This window comes from Lepidochelys kempii, chromosome 2 (assembly GCF_965140285.1).
Source record: "Lepidochelys kempii isolate rLepKem1 chromosome 2, rLepKem1.hap1, whole genome shotgun sequence".
Taxonomy (NCBI): domain Eukaryota; kingdom Metazoa; phylum Chordata; order Testudines; family Cheloniidae; genus Lepidochelys; species Lepidochelys kempii.
Window position 1 is genome coordinate 271,542,459 of NC_136381.1, and position 18,457 is coordinate 271,560,915.

At 57.4% G+C, this 18,457-nt stretch overlaps 1 protein-coding gene across 3 annotated transcripts in view; it reads left to right on the plus strand.

The window, feature by feature from the left end:
* The window catches only part of NOS3 (nitric oxide synthase 3), a 90,048-nt gene that overhangs the window by 62,035 nt on the left and 9,556 nt on the right, over window positions 1-18,457 (plus strand). For all 3 annotated transcript variants that reach the window (XM_073334950.2, XM_073334952.2, XM_078851881.1), the window contains 10 exons: window positions 541-685; window positions 1,880-1,984; window positions 2,287-2,354; window positions 2,864-2,980; window positions 5,166-5,340; window positions 5,732-5,864; window positions 6,800-6,878; window positions 6,970-7,157; window positions 7,998-8,179; window positions 9,356-9,566. In XM_073334950.2, the coding sequence (XP_073191051.1) occupies window positions 541-685; window positions 1,880-1,984; window positions 2,287-2,354; window positions 2,864-2,980; window positions 5,166-5,340; window positions 5,732-5,864; window positions 6,800-6,878; window positions 6,970-7,157; window positions 7,998-8,179; window positions 9,356-9,566 (1,403 nt within the window). The remainder of the gene's footprint in view (window positions 1-540; window positions 686-1,879; window positions 1,985-2,286; window positions 2,355-2,863; window positions 2,981-5,165; window positions 5,341-5,731; window positions 5,865-6,799; window positions 6,879-6,969; window positions 7,158-7,997; window positions 8,180-9,355; window positions 9,567-18,457) is intronic.

The window sequence follows — 18,457 nt, forward strand, 5'->3', positions numbered from 1 at the left end:
TGGCAGGACTGGCAGGGCGTGGATACACGTGTCTGGGCATGGCAGGACTGGCAGGGTGTGAAGACGTGTGTCTGGGCGTGGCAGGACTGGCAGGGCGTGGATACACATGTCTGGGCATGGCAGGACTGGCAGGGTGTGAAGACGTGTCCAGGCGTGGCAGGAGCAGCAGGGCATGTCGTGTCTGGACATGGCCAGCTGCTTCAAGACGCCAGGAGCTGCAGCATCCCTGACCCCCCTGAGCGGGCATGGGGGGGCTTGGGGCTGCAGAGAGCACCTGGGGGGGTTGACAGAGGCCTTGGCCAGCTCTGCCCGGGCCAACCTATGGCAGAGGCACCGAGGCCATATCCTGCCCCATCGCTGTCTCCTCTCCCTGCCCCCTGCCCCCCGCGGCTTGTAGCCGTAGTACCCAGCTGCCCGGCACTGCCCTGGCTGGCTCCGAGCCCTGGCCCGGGAGGGGCCCAGGGCTGGGGTCTACAGGAGGGAGCTGGTGCTGGGCATGGGCTGGGGTGGGCATGGTGACACCCTCCGGCCTCCCCCCAGCGCGGTGAAGATCTCGGCCAAGCTGATGGTCCACGTGATGGCGCGTCGTGTCAAGGCCACCATCCTGTACGCCACTGAGACGGGCAAGTCCCGCACCTACGCCTGGAACCTGGGCGAGCTGTTCCGGCACGCCTTCGACCCCAAGGTGGGGCTGGGGGGCTGCAGGGTACTGCCTGGGGGGCAGGGGGTTGATGGCCAGGGGCAGGATGGAGGGGCTGGTTGGGGTGGGTGGGGGTTAGTGGGGATTGGTTGAGGGCTGGCTGGGGGAGAGGGGGACTGGCATGGGGGGTATGGGGTGGGGATTGGCTGGGGGAAGGAAGAGGGCCTGGCTGGGGTGGGGGGAGGGGCTGGGCTAGGAGAGGGCTCTCAGGGGGCGGTGGCAGGGGGCTGGCTGTGGGGCAGGGGATGGACGGGGGCTGGCTGGGGTGGGTGGGGGGCACATGGGGGTCTGGGGGAGGATGGGAGCTGGGGGACAAGAGGCTGGTGGGAGGAGGATGGGGGGCTGGCTGTGGCTGGCACATTGGCCCCTTGCTGGGTCCCCCCATCTCCCCAAGTGCTTTTCAGATGGGGGGGGGAACCTGCCACATTTGGTTTCCCAGGATCCTGTCACTGCCCCAGGCCCCCAAACGCCCCCAGCACAGTGCGACCCACAGGAAGGATTTGTGGGTCAGAACATCCGGCAGTCAGGGCTCCTGCGTTCTCTTCCCAGCTCAGCGGGGGCAGAGTCTGGTGGGTACAGAGGGGGAAGGGGCCGGGAACCAGGACGCCTGGGTTCTATCCCGGCTCTGGGGGGCAGTGGGGTCTGGGGCTAGAGCAAGGGGGGCTGGGAGCCAGAACGCCTGGGTTCCATCCCTGCTCTGGGAACCCAGGCACTGCTGGCGGCTCCCCCCCAGGCTCCTGTAGCCCCCTGGCCCAGCTGCTCCGGAGGAGGCGGGGAGACCCCTATTGGTCAGTGACGAAATAACCAGCCCAGGGGAGGCGCCCTGGACCCCTAGTGGGCCAGACCCAGCAGCTCCAAGGGACCCTGCCCAGAGGGAGACCCCCAAGCCCCTAGCGGACGCCGGCCCATTGCCGTCGCAGGCAGCCCGGCTAGATGGACGCTCTCGTTATCCACAGCAACGTCCGACGCTCTGACCGTGCCTGAACCCTTGGCCCGAGCGAGACCCTGTGGCAGGGAGTTCCACCGGCTCCGCGTGGGTGGGGACAGAGGGATCCCTCCCCTCAGCCTGGAGCGTGCGGCCTGCCTGCCCCGCGCGGGAGACAGGCACAGCAGAGCCCATCGGCCCCCTCCGCTGCCTGCACCCTCGGCCCCACTGACCCCCCCAGTGTCATCCCCTAGGTTGTCTGCATGGACGAGTATGACATTGTCAGCCTGGAGCATGAGACCCTGGTATTGGTCGTGACCAGCACCTTCGGCAACGGCGACCCGCCGGAGAGTGGGGAGGTGAGGGGGGACCCCAGGGGTCAGAGTCTTGGGGCCAGCACCTATGGACCGTTGTTGGGTGGGGAGCTGGCATTAGAGGGTCGGGGTGGTGCCCAAGATGGGGGGGTCAGTGCCCAGGGAGTGAGGCAGGCAGTGCTAGAGGGTTGGGGGTGCCTGGGGGTCGGTGCCCGGGGGAGCAGCACTAGAAGGCCAGGGGGTGCCCGGGGGAGCAGTGCTAGGGGGTTGGGGGTGCCTGGGGGTGGCAGGCAGTGCTAGAGGTCCAGGGGTGCCTGCCTGAGCCCCTGAACCCTCTCTCCCGGCAGAGCTTTGCCAAGGCGCTGATGGAGATGTCCTGCCCCTATGTCAGCTCCACGCAGCCCGAGCAACAAAAGTGAGTGATTCCCCCAGGTGTGGGGCAGCTCTGGGCCAGTGCTCAGGACCCCCTGGGGCTGGCAGCCCCCTGTGCCCGGGGCAGTGGGGTTAGCGAGGTCCCTGGGCTGGCCGGGGTCACTGCCCTGGGGCAAGGCTGCGGGTGGTACGTTCCAAACCTTGGACTGGGGGAACGCACCCATCATACCAGCGCCCCCGAAAGGGGAAAGGCCCCCGGCCCCCTGAGCCAGCCAGCCCCCACTCTGGGGCTGGATCAGAGCTGGTGCCCCCTAGAGGGGAAAGGCCCCACATCCCATTCCCCCCCCCACGCCAGCCGTTCCCCCTAGAGAGGAAAGGCCCCACATCCCATTCCCCACCCTCCTGCGGATTGGAGCCATTGCCCCATAGAGAGGAACGGCCCCACGCCCCATTCCCCGCCCCCCTACGCCAGCCAGCCCCCGCTCTGGGGCAGGAAGGATGGGCCCAGCTGTGCCCTGCCCGGCCTGGGGCTCACTGCGTGTCCCCTCCCAGGAGCTACAAGATCCGGTTCAACAGCGTCTCGCAGAGCGACGGGCTGGTGGCCTCGTGGAAGAAGAAGCGGAAGGAGTCGAGCAACACGGACAGCGCCGGGGCCCTGGGCACACTCCGGTAGGCGCCGCCCGCGGGACAGCCCGGCATGCCATGCCCACGGCAAGGGGCGCCAGGACACCTGGGTCCGGCCCCAGCTCTGCCCCTTTTAGCGACTGGCTCTGGCTGCCTGTTTCCTTGTCTGTTGGGTGGGGGTGTCACGGAGCCACAGGGTCCAGCTGTGCCCAGCCTGTCACCAGGCTCTGGGGCATGACCCCTTAGCAGGCCGGGCCCAGGGACCCCCAGTTCCCTCAAGAACCTCCTGTGGCCTCCACACTCCAATCTGGGCCTTCGCCCCAGCGCCCCGTCTCTCTGGCCCCCAGCAGCGAGGACCTGCGGGAGGCCGTGCTGGGCCCTGCCGGGGGCGGTGGTCCCGGGCACGTTCAGCACCACTTGGGCTGCTTGTGCCAACCGGGAGCCATCGACTAGTCGCCCGGCCAGTCTGACCGGCCAAGATCAGCGCAGTGAGGACGGAGTCCAGCTGCAGGCCAGTGCCCGCCGGGCCACCCGAACGGCACCAGCCCCAGCTCCCTCCCTCTACCCGTCTTCCCAAGGTTTCCTGCTGCCAGGCACGGCTGGTTCGGCCCTTGGCATCTCTGTCTTGGGGGACGTACTGTGGAGTCGGGCTCGGTTTCAGCCGGTGGTTGCGAGACCCTGTTCGCTCCAGCCCCCTGTCGGGAGCCCCCAATTCCCTGCCACCTGCGCTGGTTTCCCAGGAGAGTCAACTCTTCAGTGACAGTGCAAAGTGCAGAGGTGTCACCGAGTCTTCGGGCGATGCTCTGGAACTGCTCCCCATGAAGCCAGGCAGGACTCTGGGGAAGTCTTCTTTCTGTGAGCAGCCTGTCTGCAGGACACACAGCTCACCCGGCTCCACCTTCCTGGGTCTGACCTCGGAGCCTTCAGCCTCCTCTGCCCCTCCGTCCGCTTCCCACAGCAAGTCCCCCCAGGCGGCGTCTTGGGGAAGCCAGAGGGTCCTGCCCCCCAACTCCGCAGTCAGACGGGACTCTCAGCCAGCCAGTAACACAGAAGGTTTATTAGACGACAGGAACATGGTCTAACACAGAGCTTGGAGGTGCAGAGAACAGGACCCCTCAGCTGGGTCCATTTTGGGGGGCAGTGAGCCAGACAACCCCGTCTGTACTTCACTCCATGTCCCCAGCCAGCCCCAAACTGAAACTCCCTCCAGCCCCCCCTCCTCTGGGCTTTGTCCCTTTCCCGGGCCAGGAGGGCACCTGATCCCTTTGTTCTCCAACCCTTTAGCTCTCACCTCCCAGGGGGGAAGGGTCCAGGCATCAGTTGCCAGGAAACAGGGTGTCGGCCATTCTCTGTGTCCAGACCCCTGCACACACCTGCCCTCTAGGGCTCTGCAACGAACATACACCCTTACCCCACCACCTAGAGACTTAAGATCTGCCTAGGGGAAACTGAGGCACCCCCACATTATTCAGAGGAAACATTAAGAACAGTCCCACTTTGTCACAAGAGGGAAACTGAGGCACATGCAGGTGTCATACAGATATCACCCAACTCCCCCTTTGGCCCCCTCCGCCTGTGTCCCCAGCTCAGCTCCAAGCACAGTGTTAACCCTTCTGCCCCCACTGGGGAGCAATGCAAATTCCGGGGGAAACTGAGGCACACATAGGCTTTGTAAAAATGTTACCGAAAATTCCCTTTGGCACTCAGAGAAGCCAGCGAGGGCTGGGAAACGCCCCCCTGGGTGAGGGCAGCAGGCGGGGAATGGGAATGGGAAAGTCACACAGAGGCCAGGGGGCATTCTGGTCAGCCCCCTCCCTCCACTCTCAGTGTCTACCCAAGAGCTATGGCGCCCCCTCTGCCAATGCCTCTTAGATCAGCAGGGCTCCCTCCCGCCCTGCTGGTGCCCCTCACTCCTGACCCACGGCCCCGGCTTGCCCAGCCCTGTCCCCCCCAGCTCTGCCGGTGCCCCTCACTCCCGACCCGCAGCGACTGCTAGCCCAGCCCTGGGTCCCCCCCAGCTCTGCCAGTGCCCCTCACTCCTGACCCACAGCCGCTGCTAGCCCAGCCCTGGGCTCCCCCCTGTCCTGTAGCATGTCCCCTGGGCTGGTGGGAGGTGACTGGGTGACCTGTGTCCCCACTCGGCCCTGGGGTCCCCCTCTTGGTGAGGCTGGAGCGGGGGTCGGGGCAAAACCCCCGCAGAGGCTCAGCTGCCGTCTCCTGTGCCCCCCAGGTTCTCGGTCTTCGGGCTGGGCTCCCGGGCCTACCCCCACTTCTGTGCCTTCGCCCATGCCGTGGACACGCGGCTGGAGGAGCTGGGGGGCGAGCGCATCCTGGCCATGGGGGAGGGCGACGAGCTGTGTGCCCAGGAGGAGGCCTTCCGTACCTGGGCCAGACGGGTCTTTCAGGTGAGGGGGAGGGGCTGGGCGCAGGGGCAGTGGGGCTGGAAGGGCAGAGGGGAATGGGGTGCAGAGGGAGGGGCTGGATGCAGAGGGAGTTGGGGTGCACAGGGGGACTGGGGCACACGGGGAGGGGAAGGGCAGGCTCTGGAGTGTGGGATTGGGGTTCCAGGAGATGAGGGTGGCACAGAACCAGGAGAGGTGGGGGATAGGGGAGGGTCCCGGGGTCTCCTCCCCTGGCTGTGGAAGGAAGGGCGCCCCCTTGCCGCGCACTCGGGTCAGGTCCCGCTGGCAGCCAGCTGCCCCCAGGGGTGGTACTGGGGCTCTGGGCCCCCACGCAGGGTCTGGGGGTTGTGACATCAGAGATCTGGGCTCCCAATGACTCCCCCCCGCCCCCCAGGCCGCCTGCGACACCTTCTGTGTTGGGGACGACGCCGAGGAGGCCGCCAGGGAGATTTTCACCACGCGGCGAAGCTGGAAGCTCCAGAACTACCAGCTGGGCGTCTGCACCGAGTCCCCGGACGTGCTGACAGGTACCCGCCGGCCAGTCCCCCCGCGCCCTGCCGGGGGCGCTAGCCTGGGGGGCCGATCACCAGCTGGGCAGGACCCCCCGTGCGAGGCTGGCCGCAGGACCCGGGCCGTCACCTCGGCCGGGCCCTGGTGCGACCGGGATCCCGGCTCCAGCTCGGGGGCCACGCGTCCAGAGGGAGGGGCGGCGAAGAGAGCGATTGAGGGGTGGGGACCGGCCGGTGACGGACTCCGGGAGGGGAGCGTCTCAGCCACGCTTCCGGGTGCGGCGCCCGGTGTGGGAGGCCCTGGCTCGGCGCCGCTGGAAGGTCTCCGTCAAGCTGCCCTCCCATCGGGGCGCGGCTGCCGGTGACGCGTCGCTCGCGGGGGTCACGTCCCCGCCGACCCTAGTGCTTGTGCGGACGTGGCCGGGGCGCCCAGTAGGGCACCGATCCGGTGGCAGGCGCTCCAAGAGGAGCCGGTGGCCGGAAGCTGAGGCGAGACAAAGCCAGGCGCTGGGGCGCGTGGTTAGCACTGAGGGGCGCTAGCCGCGGGGACGACGGAGCCGGGCTCGGGGTGGAGTCTCCGTCACCACTGGTGTTCAGCCGGGGTCGGCCGTTTGCTCCAAGCACGGCTCTGGGAGTTCTGGCCCTGGCCCATGTTACGCAGGGTCAGGCCGGCTGGCCACGCTGAGCCTGCTGGCCTTGGCATCCATGGATCTGGGAGAGGCTGGGGCTGGAGTAGCCGGGAGCCCCCCCCAGGCAGTGCCCCTTGCTGGAGAGGCTGGGGCTGGAGTCCCTGGGAGCCCCCCCGACCCCAGCCCACGCCCCACCCTCCCCATCCCCCGGACCCTCTGCTGGGAGGGGCAGAGGGTGGAGTCGCCAGCAGCCACCCCCCACCCCAGCACCCCCTGCTGGGGTCTGGACCCCACTGACCCCCCCGGGCTCTGCTTGCTTGGCAGGTTTATCCCACGTCCACAAGCGCAGGGTGTTTCCGTGCCGTGTCCTTTCCGTGCAGAACCTGCAGAGCCAGGAGTCCAGGTGAGACCCCCGCCCAGGGCCGCCCTGCCTGGCCCTGGGAGCCCCCCGCCCCTGGCGCTGGGGCCCGCTCTGACGCCTCCCTCCCTCCCAGCCGCTCCACCATCCTGGTGCGCCTGGACACGGCCGGGCAGCCGGAGCTGCAGTACCTGCCCGGGGACCACGTGGGCATCTTCCCCGCCAACCGCCCGGAGCTCGTGCAGGAGCTGCTGCAGCGCGTGGAGGACCCGCCCCCCGACGGGGAGCCCGTGGCCGTGGAGCTCCTGGAGAAGGCAACCAGTGGTGAGAGGCGAGGGGCTCCTCCCCAGAGCCAGCACTGGGGGCAGGGACCCTGGGGCTAGTGCCTGGGGGATCCCATGGGGGGTGGGGAGGAATCCAGCAGCTAGGGCCCCCTTTTGCTCTGACTCTCTGTGTTGCTCCCTCCAAAACGACCCTGTGGGTCGGGCACGTGGGGGCCTGCCCCCGATGGCAGCCGAGCTCGGGTTCTGTCACGGATCCCCCAGGGCCGGTCTGTGCCCAGCCTGTCATCAGCCCTTGGCACGGACCCCTGAGCAGACCCCCAGTTCCCTAGGGCAGCCCCGTGGCCTCCTGATGCCCCGTCTCGCTCCGTGCTCCTGGCCCGAGGCCTGCGGGAGGCCGTGCTGGGCCCCGCCGGGTGCGATGCTCCCCGTGTGTCTGTGCTGACCGCCGGCAGCCCAGCCTGGCAGCTCTGCACCGGGCACCCAGCTATGGACCCTGACGCCCACAGGCCAGCAGAGGGGTTGGGCCAGGGCCGGCCAAGCCGTGTTGGACCCAGTTCAGGCTGGGTTGCTCTGTCTCCGTCAGGGTGGGATCCCGACACCTTTCGGTCCCTCGGCCCCACTTCCCTGCAGGGCGGGGACCCCCGTCCTCAGGGCTGCTGGGCGCCAGAAGGGTGCGTCCCAGCCAGCGAGCTGTGCCTGGTGACCCACTCCTACCCTGCCAGCTGCCTGGTGCACACCCCTCCTTCCCCCTGCTGAGCACCCAGGGGGTAGCCATGCCAAGTAAAGAGGGAAACTGAGGCATCGCTAGGGGTCCTGTCCCAGACTAGGTTCACTGCATCACAGGGCAGATGTGCCCTCCCACTCTTCGGTCTCTCTGCAGGCGGGCACACCAGCCCCAAGGCCAGCTGGGTGCCCCTCAGCCGCCTGCCGCCCTGCACCCTGCGCCAGGCCCTCACCTTCTTCCTGGACATCACCACCCCGCCCAGCCCCCAGCTCCTGCAGCTGCTGGCCACGCTGGCAGAGGACAGCGCCGAGCAGGAAGAGCTGCAGCGGCTCAGCCAGGTGCGAGGGGCTTTGGGGGGCGCTGTCTGGGACACCGCTGGGGGAGCAGTCTGGGCACTGGCCATGCATGGGGTGGGGGTGGCCAGGGGCCAGCCAGGTGCCAGGCCAAGCACGGGGGGGATAAGGGAGGGTCCGTGGGCTCCCAACGCAGCGCTCTGGGTGGGGCTGGGGTTAGTATTGTCGAGGGGGGCCCTGTCATTGGGGGCAGGGGGAGGTAGTGTTAGGAAGGTGGGGGGCTGCGTGCGGGGTGGGGGAGAACATAGGAGGTGCTGTGGGGGGCTCTATGGGTCCCAGCCCAGCTGTGGTTGGGGAAGGGGAGAATGTGGGGGGGCTCCGTGGGTCCCAGCCCAGCTGTGGTTGGGGCTTGGGAGAGGGAGAGCATTGCGGGGCTCGGGGGGTCCCAGCCCGGCTGTGGTTGGGGTTTGGGGGAGGGAGACCATTGGGGGGCTCGGGGGGTCCCAGCCCGGCTGTGGTTGGGGCTTGGGAGAGGGAGAGCACTGGGGGGCTCGGGGGGTCCCAGCCCAGCTGTGGTTGGGGTTTGGGGGAGGGAGAGCACTGGGGGGCTTGGGGGGTCCCAGCCCGGCTGTGGTTGGGGTTTGGGGGAGGGAGAGCACTGGGGGACTCGGGGGGTCCCAGCCCGGCTGTGGTTGGGGCTTGGGAGAGGGAGAGCACTGGCGGGCTCAGGGGGTCCCAGCCCGGCTGTGGTTGGGGCTTGGGAGAGGGAGAGCACTGGGGGGCTCGGGGGGTCCCAGCCCGGCTGTGGTTGGGGTTTGGGGGAGGGAGAGCACTGGGGGGCTCGGGGGGTCCCAGCCCGGCTGTGGTTGGGGTTTGGGGGAGGGAGCGCACTGGGGGGCATGATGGGGGGCTCAGGGGGTCCCAGCCTGGCTGGGGCTGGGGCTTGGGGGAGGGAGAGCACTGGGGGGCGCGATGGGGGGCTCGGCAGGTCCCAGCCCGGCTGTGGTTGGGGTTTGGGGGAGGGAGCGCACTGGGGGGCGTGATGGGGGGCTCGGGGGGTCCCAGCCCGGTTGTGGTTGGGGTTTGGGGGAGGGAGCACACTGGGGGGCGTGATGGGGGGCTCGGGGGTCCCAGCCCGGCTGTGGCTGGGGCTTGAGGGAGGGAGAGCACTGGGGGGCGCGACGGGGGGCTCGGCAGGTCCCAGCCCGGCTGCCGTTGCAGGACGCCCAGCTCTACGAGGAGTGGAAGTGGTTCTGGTGCCCCACGCTGGGCTGGGTGCTGGAGCAGTTCCCCTCGCTGGTGCTGCCCGCCTCCCTGCTGCTCACCCAGCTCCCGCTGCTGCAGCCGCGCTATTACTCGGTCAGCTCCGCGCCCGGCGCCCACCCCGGCCAGATCCACCTCACCGTGGCCGTGCTGACCTACCAGAGCCAGGGTGAGCCACCCCCCTTCCCCGGGAATGACCCCCCCAGCCAGGGTGAGCCGCCCCCTGTGACAGGTTCCCCCCAGGGTGCCACCTGGAACTGGGGTACCACTGAGCCCCTGCCCCACCAGCCTGGGCTCCCTTTACACTGTACTGCTGTGACCAGCCTGCCAAGCCCCCTGCCAGGCTCCAGCACAGACAGGTAGGAACACACCCAGCTGCAGCTACATACACACTGGCTCTTTAACCAGCCCCTGCATGGGAAGGCTCAGCTAAGGCACCTCCCAGTTCCTAAGGCACGCACCCCTCTGGAGTGTAAACCCAAAATTATACTGTCTTGCGCTGCCCAGAGATCTGTACAGTGTAAGCTCATGAAAGTCGCCCCCTCCCTCAATGTGGAGAGGAATATACATAGCTTTCTGCCCCAAGTTATGACCCACACACTGGTTTTAGACAAAACAAAAATAACTTTATTAACCACAAAAGATAGATTTTAAGTGACTATAAGGGATAGCAAACGGATCAAAGCAAAAAAGCAAAACCACAATCTAAGCAGAAACTTGGTGGAATGAGGATAATCAATGGGACACAGTACTACCAGGGTACAAAATATATGGCAAGGACAGAACGGGTCATGCTGGTGGGGCAGTGGCACTACACATGAAAGAAAGTATAGAATCAAATGAAGTAAAAATCATAAATGAATCAAACTGTACCACAGAATCTCGATGGACAGTAATTCCATGCTCTAATAATAAGAATATAGTGGTAGGGATATATTAGCGACCACCTGACCAGGATGGTGAGAGTGACTGTGAAATGCTCAGGTTGATTAGAGAGGCCATTAACATAGAAAACTCAATAATATTGAGGGATTTCAGCTATCCCCATATTGACTGGGTCCATGTCACCTCAGGATGGGATGCAGAGATAAAGTTTCTTGACACCTTAAATGACTGCCTCTTGGAGCAGCTGGTCCTGGAACCCACCAGAGGAGAGGCAATTCTTGATTTAGTCCTAAGTACAGCACAGGATCAGGTCCAAGAGGTGAATAGAGCTGGAGTGCTTGGTAATAGTGACCCTAATCTAATTCAATTTAACATCCCTGTGGCGGGGAAAACACCCCAGCAGCAGCATTTAATTTCAGAAGGGGGAACTACACAAAAATGAGGAGGTTAGTGAAACAGAAATTAAAAGGTAGGGTGCCAAAAGTGAACTCTCTGCAAGCTGCGTGGAAACTTTTTAAAGACACCATCATAGAGGCTCAGCCTCGGTGTGTATCCCAAATTAAAAAACACAGTAAGAGAACCAAAAAGCAGCACCGCGGCTAAACAACAAAGTCAAAGAAGCAGTAAGAGGCAAAAAGGCATCCTTTAAAAAGTGGAAGTTAAATCCCAGTGAGGAAAATAGAAAGGAGCATAAACACTGGCAAATGAAGTGCAAAATACAATTAGTCAGGCCAAAAAAGAATTTGAAGAACAGCTAGACAAAGACTCAAAAAGTAATAGCAAAATTTTTTTTTAAGTAGATCAGAAGCGGGAAGCCTGTTAAACAACCAGTGGGGCCACTGGACGATGGAGATGTTACAGGAGCACTCAAGGACGATAAGGCCATTGCAGAGAAACCAAATGAATTCTTTGCATCGGTCTTCACAGTTGAGGATGTGAGGGAGATTGCCACACCTGAGCCATTCTTTTTAGGTGACAGATCTGAGGGACTGTCCCAGATTGAGGTGTCATTAGAGGAGGTTTTGGAACAAATTGATAAACTAAACAGTAATAAGTCACCAGGGCCAGATGGTATCACCCAAGAGTTCTGAAGGAACTCCAATGTATAATTGCAGGACTACTAAGTGTAGCCTCAAAAAAAGGAAAAGGAGGACTTGTGGCACCTTAGAGACTAACCAATTTATTTGAGCATGAGCTTTCGTGAGCTACAGCATCCGATGAAGTGAGCTGTAGCTCACGAAAGCTCATGCTCAAATAAATTGGTTAGTCTCTAAGGTGCCACAAGTCCTCCTTTTCTTTTTGTGGATACAGACTAACACGGCTGCTACTCTGAAACCTAACTGTAGTCTGTAACCTATCATTTAAATCAGCTTCTCCACCAAATGACTGGAGGAGAGCTAATGTAATGCTGTAACGAGGCTGGTTCCGGCGGGACCCAACGGAGAGTGCCAATTCAGGACAAAGTGCTTCAAGCAGGGCAGTTACAGCCCATGGATGGGGGTTTTCCACCTCTAAGGCAAACCAAACCAGCCAGACAGAGAGGACTTCGGTCTCACCCCACTGGCTAACCAGAAGTCACACAAGCAATTCCCTCAGACACTCCCGTTCCCCAGTATCCCCACCAGGGCCACTCGTTATGGGGATGAACGGTTATGAAAACCAACACCCCAGTAAAAGAAGAAAGGTTCTCTCGATCCTGAAGGACCAAGCCCCAGACCCCAGTCAATACACAAGTCAGATCTTACCCACAAATCACACTGTTGCCAATCCTTTAGAATCTAAAATCTAAAGGTTTATTCATAAAAGGAAAAAGATAGAGATGAGAGCTAGAATGGGTTCAATCGAATCAATGACATACAGTCATGGCAAAGTTCTTGGTTCAGGCTTGTAGCAGTGATGGAATAAACGACAGGTTCAAATCAAGTCTCTGGAGAACATCCCCAGCTGGGATGGGTCATTCAGTCCTTGGTTCAGAGCTTCAGCGTAGCAAAGTCCCTCCAGAGATCAGAAGCAGGACTGAGGACAAAATGGAGATGATGCAGCTGCCTTTTATAGTCCTTTTGCCATGTGGCTTGTGCTTCCTTTGTTCCAAACACAAGCTGCCCAGCACATGGCCTGGAAATACCTCAGAGTTCTGTCCATAGGCAGGTCCCTGCATGCCTGGCTGAGTCCCAAGGTGTGTCTGTCTTCTCTCAGTGGGTCAGTTGTGTAGCCGATGGTCCTTAATGGGCCATCCAGCAGGCTGGGCAGAGCTGACACCAACTTGTCTGGGGTGGCACCCAGAAGCACAGCACACGTTTGAACTACAGACAGGATAGAGCCAATACTTATAACTTTAAATACAAAAATGATACATGCATACAGACCGCATAATCCTAACCAGCAAACCATCACCTTTTCATGGACACCTTATTTGACCCCCTTTGTACAAGATTTGGTGCCACTGCAGGACCTTGGTTGCAACAATGATCTATACAGTCCCAGTTCATGTAAAATTGATGCAGGAAGGGATAAGGACATAAGAATGGCCAGACTGGGTCAGACCAAAGGTCCATCCAGCCCAGCATCCTGTCTACCCACAGTGGCCAATGCCAGGTGCCCCAGAAGAACAGGTAATGGTCAAGTGATCTCTCTCCTGCCATCCATCTCCACCCTCTGACAAACAGAGGCTAGGGACACCATTCCTTACCCATCCTGGCTAATAGCCATTAATGGACTTAACCTCCATGAATTTATCCTTTTCTCTTTAAACCCTGTTATAGTCCTAGCCTTCACAACCTCCTCAGGCAAGGAGTTCCACAGGTTGACTGTGCACTGAGTGAAGAAGAACTTCCTTTTATTTGTTTTAAACCTGCTGCCCATTAATATTCATTTGGTGGTCCCAAGCTCTTATATTATGGGAACAAGTAAATAACTTTTCCTTATTCATTTTCTCCACACCACTCGTGATTTTATAGACCTCTATCACATCCCCCCTTAGTCTCCTCTTTTCCAAGCTGAAAAGTCCTAGCCTCTTTAATCTCTCCTCATATGGGACCCGTTCCAACACCCCTAATCATTTTAGTTGCCCTTTTCTGAACCTTTTCTAATGCCAGTATATCTTTCTTGAGATGAGGGGACCACATCTGTACGCAGTATTCAAGATGTGGGCGCACCATGGATTTATATAAGGGCAATAAGATATTCTCTGTCTTATTCTCTATCCCTTTTTTAATGATTCCTAACATCCCGTTTGCCTTTTTGGCTGCTGCTGCGCACTGCGTGGACATCTTCAGAGAACTACCCACGATGACTCCAAGATCTTTCTCCTGATTAGTTGTAGCTAAATTAGCCCCCATCATATTGTATGTATAGTTGGGGTTATTTTTCCCAATGTGCATTACTTTACATTTATCCACATTACATTTCATTTGCCGTTTTGTGAGATCTTTTTGAAGTTCTTCACAGTCTGCTTTGGTCTTGACTATCTTGAGCAGTTTAGTATCATCCGCAAACTTTGCCACCTCACTGTTTTCCCCTTTCTCCAGATCATTTATGAATAAGTTGAATATGGTTGGTCCTAGGACTGACCCTTGGGGAACACCACTGGTTACCCCTCCCCATTTGAAATGACACAAACATCACTGACTGCATCCCAAGAGCTCCCCATCCTGGGTTCTGTCTCACTACAGCTTGTACTGGGTTAGAAGCCGTATTAGTCTATAACAGAAATGGTTTATCAAAGTCCTGGTCAATAACATGATTGAATCTCTTTACAGACCCCAGGTAAAACTTGGTTAGAACAATAGTGGATTGGATCTGCCCTTGCAGCATGGTTCCTGTAGGTCTCATGTGATCTTGCCAAGAGCTAAAGAACGTAGCTACTTTATCCATACAAGCTCTGGCAAATGTGTGGAACCCAATTAACATCACGTCAACGTAGATATTAATGTTGTCCATAGTACAGGAATCTTGGCAGTTAGCCGTGAAAGCAATAGGATAGTGTGCCTCAGTTTCCCTTTTCATACAGCACATCCGGTCTGGAATGTCTTTTCCCCTGTGAAAAGTTCCAAGTTCCAAGACTGTTCACGGGCATTAACCGTGAAACATCAGTATAACAAGGCTGTTTAACACAAAGTGTGATCTCATGTATCACTCTTAACATGGTCAGGGGTTTTTTCAAAAGATTAGGTACATTGGACATATTTTCAGTTATGGTAATAGCAACACACTAGTTACAAGAATTACCATGAGCAACAACAACAAATCCATCGCAATCACAATCACCTTTGGCCCAATACCATTGGGATTTTGGCATTTTAGGGTTAGCCTGCGGCTTCCTTTTGCAAAATCAAGTTCTCTTTTTCCTCCTTGTCCTGAAGGATCAAACCCGGATTTCTCTTGCTTAACCGAACTCACTGGCTGATGGGGCATGCTCTCTGTGCTAACAGCTATTAACAAGTTCTTCCTCTCCCTGCCAGCCAGGCAATTTGCATTACCACAGACACTAGCCTTTAAATTCTTAGCTGCTACCAATTTCAAGGCTGGACACTCATTTTTCCCTTCAGTAGGATGGGGTCTTTCCCTCCCCACCTTTTTCCTAGAAGGTTGAAAGTGGAAACTTCCTGCTCACAGGAATTCCACTGGGTGTGGATGGGTCATTACACAAAGTAAAAACTATTTCCCCCTGCTAATTTCCCCCCTACTCTTACTGACACCTTCTTGTCAACTGTTAGAAATGGGCCATCCTGATTATCACTACAAAAGGTTTTTTTCCCCTGCTGATAATTAGAATCATAGAATCATAGAATCATAGAATATCAGGGTTGGAAGGGACCCCAGAAGGTCATCTAGTCCAACCCCCTGCTCAAAGCAGGACCAATTCCCAGTTAAATCATCCCAGCCAGGGCTTTGTCAAGCCTGACCTTAAAAACCTCTAAGGAAGGAGATTCTACCACCTCCCTAGGTAACGCATTCCAGTGTTTCACCACCCTCTTAGTGAAAAAGTTTTTCCTAATATCCAATCTAAACCTCCCCCACTGCAACTTGAGACCATTACTCCTCGTTCTGTCATCTGCTACCATTGAGAACAGTCTAGAGCCATCCTCTTTGGAACCCCCTTTCAGGTAGTTGAAAGCAGCTATCAAATCCCCCCTCATTCTTCTCTTCTGCAGGCTAAACAATCCCAGCTCCCTCAGCCTCTCCTCATAACTCATGTGTTCCAGTCCCCTAATCATTTTTGTTGCCCTTCGCTGGACTCTCTCCAATTTATCCACATCCTTCTTGAAGTGTGGGGCCCAAAACTGGACACAGTACTCCAGATGAGGCCTCACCAATGTCGAATAGAGGGGAACGATCACATCCCTCGATCTGCTCGCTATGCCCCTACTTATACATCCCAAAATGCCATTGGCCTTCTTGGCAACAAGGGCACACTGCTGACTCATATCCAGCTTCTCGTCCACTGTCACCCCTAGGTCCTTTTCTGCAGAACTGCTGCCTAGCCATTCGGTCCCTAGTCTGTAGCTGTGCATTGGGTTCTTCCGTCCTAAGTGCAGGACCCTGCACTTATCCTTATTGAACCTCATCAGATTCCTTTTGGCCCAATCTTCCAATTGGTCTAGGTCCTTCTGTATCCTATCCCTCCCCTCCAGCGTATCTACCACTCCTCCCAGTTTAGTATCATCCGCAAATTTGCTGAGAGTGCAATCCACACCATCCTCCAGATCATTTATGAAGATATTGAATAAAACCGGCCCCAGGACCGACCCTTGGGGCACTCCACTTGATACCGGCTGCCAACTAGACATGGAGCCATTGATCACTACCCGTTGAGCCCGACAATTTAGCCAGCTTTCTACCCACCTTATAGTGCATTCATCCAGCCCATACTTCCTTAACTTGCTGACAAGAATACTATGGGAGACCGTGTCAAAAGCTTTGCTAAAGTCAAGAAACAATACATCCACTGCTTTCCCTTCATCCACAGAACCAGTAATCTCATCATAAAAGGCGATTAGATTAGTCAGGCATGACCTTCCCTTGGTGAATCCATGCTGGCTGTTCCTGATCACTTTCCTCTCATGCAAGTGCTTCAGGATTGATTCTTTGAGGACCTGCTCCATGATTTTTCCAGGGACTGAGGTGAGGCTGACTGGCCTGTAGTTCCCAGGATCTTCCTTCTTCCCTTTTTTAAAGATTGGCACTACATTAGCCTTTTTCCAGTCATCCGGGACTTCCCCGGTTCGCCACGAGTTTTCAAAGATAACTCTTTGAAACTCACGAGTTTTCAAATTGATAGGTCTCCTTACAGTTGGTATGGCAACACCCATTGTTTCATGTTCTCTGTGTATATATATCTTCCTACTGTCTTTTCCACTGAATGCATCCGATGAAGTGAGCTGTAGCTCACGAAAGCTTATACCCAAATAAATTGGTTAGTCTCTAAGGTGCCACAAGGAGTCCTTGTTTTTTTCTGGCTAGGTGTGTTTACCAGTTGCAGACTGTGAAGCACGGACTGCTTACTTATAGAATTAGCCCGGAGACATTCCTGTTCCAACACCATTGTCTTCCCAACAAGCTGGCCAAACACAGCCACTTGGTCACAGGGCTGGTCAACTTTCTTAACAGTTTTTACTCCATCTGAGACCTTCTCAAAGCTATCCACACTGGATCTTTCAAAAGGAAAGTCAGTGGATCCATTTACAACAGAAAATTTCTGGCTGTGAGGAACTGAAACTTCCTTGGTTAAATCACTTCCACCCCCTTCAGTTGCAGTAAACTGCTTGCAGAGACCACCCTGAAAATTTTTCTCTTCAGGAATCTTTCTAAGCATCAATTTACCTTTACCTTGCTCTACAGAAGCATTGCTCTGCTGAGCCACTTCCAACTTCTGAGTTTCACTTACATCCAGAATCACCTCTGGCCCATCCGGCGGATTCCTACACAATCCCCTTTCAGGCAAACTGACAGACTTCCTAGATAAAAGGTCAGAAGCATTCTCCTTCCCTTTGCCACACACAAGTTCAGGAATCTTTTCCTTCTTTTTACAAGTTGTCAAACTGTTAGTAGGTAACACAATCAAATCACCTTTATGCTCTCCTTGTGGTCTGGCTAGGACATCAACCTGGTCAGACAGAGTTGCTCCACCCTTTTCCAACCACACACTAGCAACAGGCAAAATACAAGCACCAGAATTGTCTGGGCTCTGGGATTTTGCTAGGACACTAACTGGATGCGACCTACTTACAGTGAACCAGACAACTGCACTATCCTCGACCAGCACAGGCTGAAAGGCCCCTTCTGTCTGCTCCACAGACAAAGAACTGGAGACACCTTCTCCTTTACCAGACACACAGCTTGGGATCTCATTTGCCTTGTCCCAGCACACAAGGCTGTTCACAGGCAACTGCTTGGAGATCAGGGTAGCTCCCTCCACAGGCAAGTCAATACCCCTGACAGACACAGGCACATTTCCTTCACTGTCCCAATTCTCCACCCAGCTAACAGGTAAGGTCCAGGGACACTCATCTTCCACTCTCCTCGCCTTCCCACCCTGCTGACTAGACACAGCCATCAGCTCACAAGGCTGCCTAGGCTCATCGAGACTTTCCTTACCAGGCACATTATCTGTTGGGAGTGGCAAACTGCTGTTCTTCTCACTACACTGAGTTACTTCCATCAAATCACAGTTACCTATTCCAGGTTCACTTTTACAAGCTGCACTAGCCAACAATCCATCACCCATCAAAAATCTACCTTTTCCTTCCTCAGTTAACCTGACCATCCACTTTAATCTGCTCCTGAGAAACGTTTTCCTGACCCACGAGATCTTTCTGCTCTTTATCTAATTCCAGATTCACTTCTGAGACACTAGACAGACATTCAGAAACTTCATTCACAGACAAACAGCTCTTTTCCTCAGACAGACATTTGGAGAAACCCTCCCCAGGCAAATCATTGCCCATAATAGACACAGGTTTAAGATCGTTCCTTTCCTGTGACCGGTTAACTGGATTGAACAAAACTTTAATATCTTTCCCAATCAAAAGAGCCTTAGGCAATAACTTCCTTACACCAGCTATAACTTCATGCTTAGTAACCATTCCATTCAAGGTGGATTCTGGCTAAAGGCATGCTTACCGTAAACTCATAAAAAGAACAGGCGGACTTGTGGCACCTTAGAGACTAACAAAT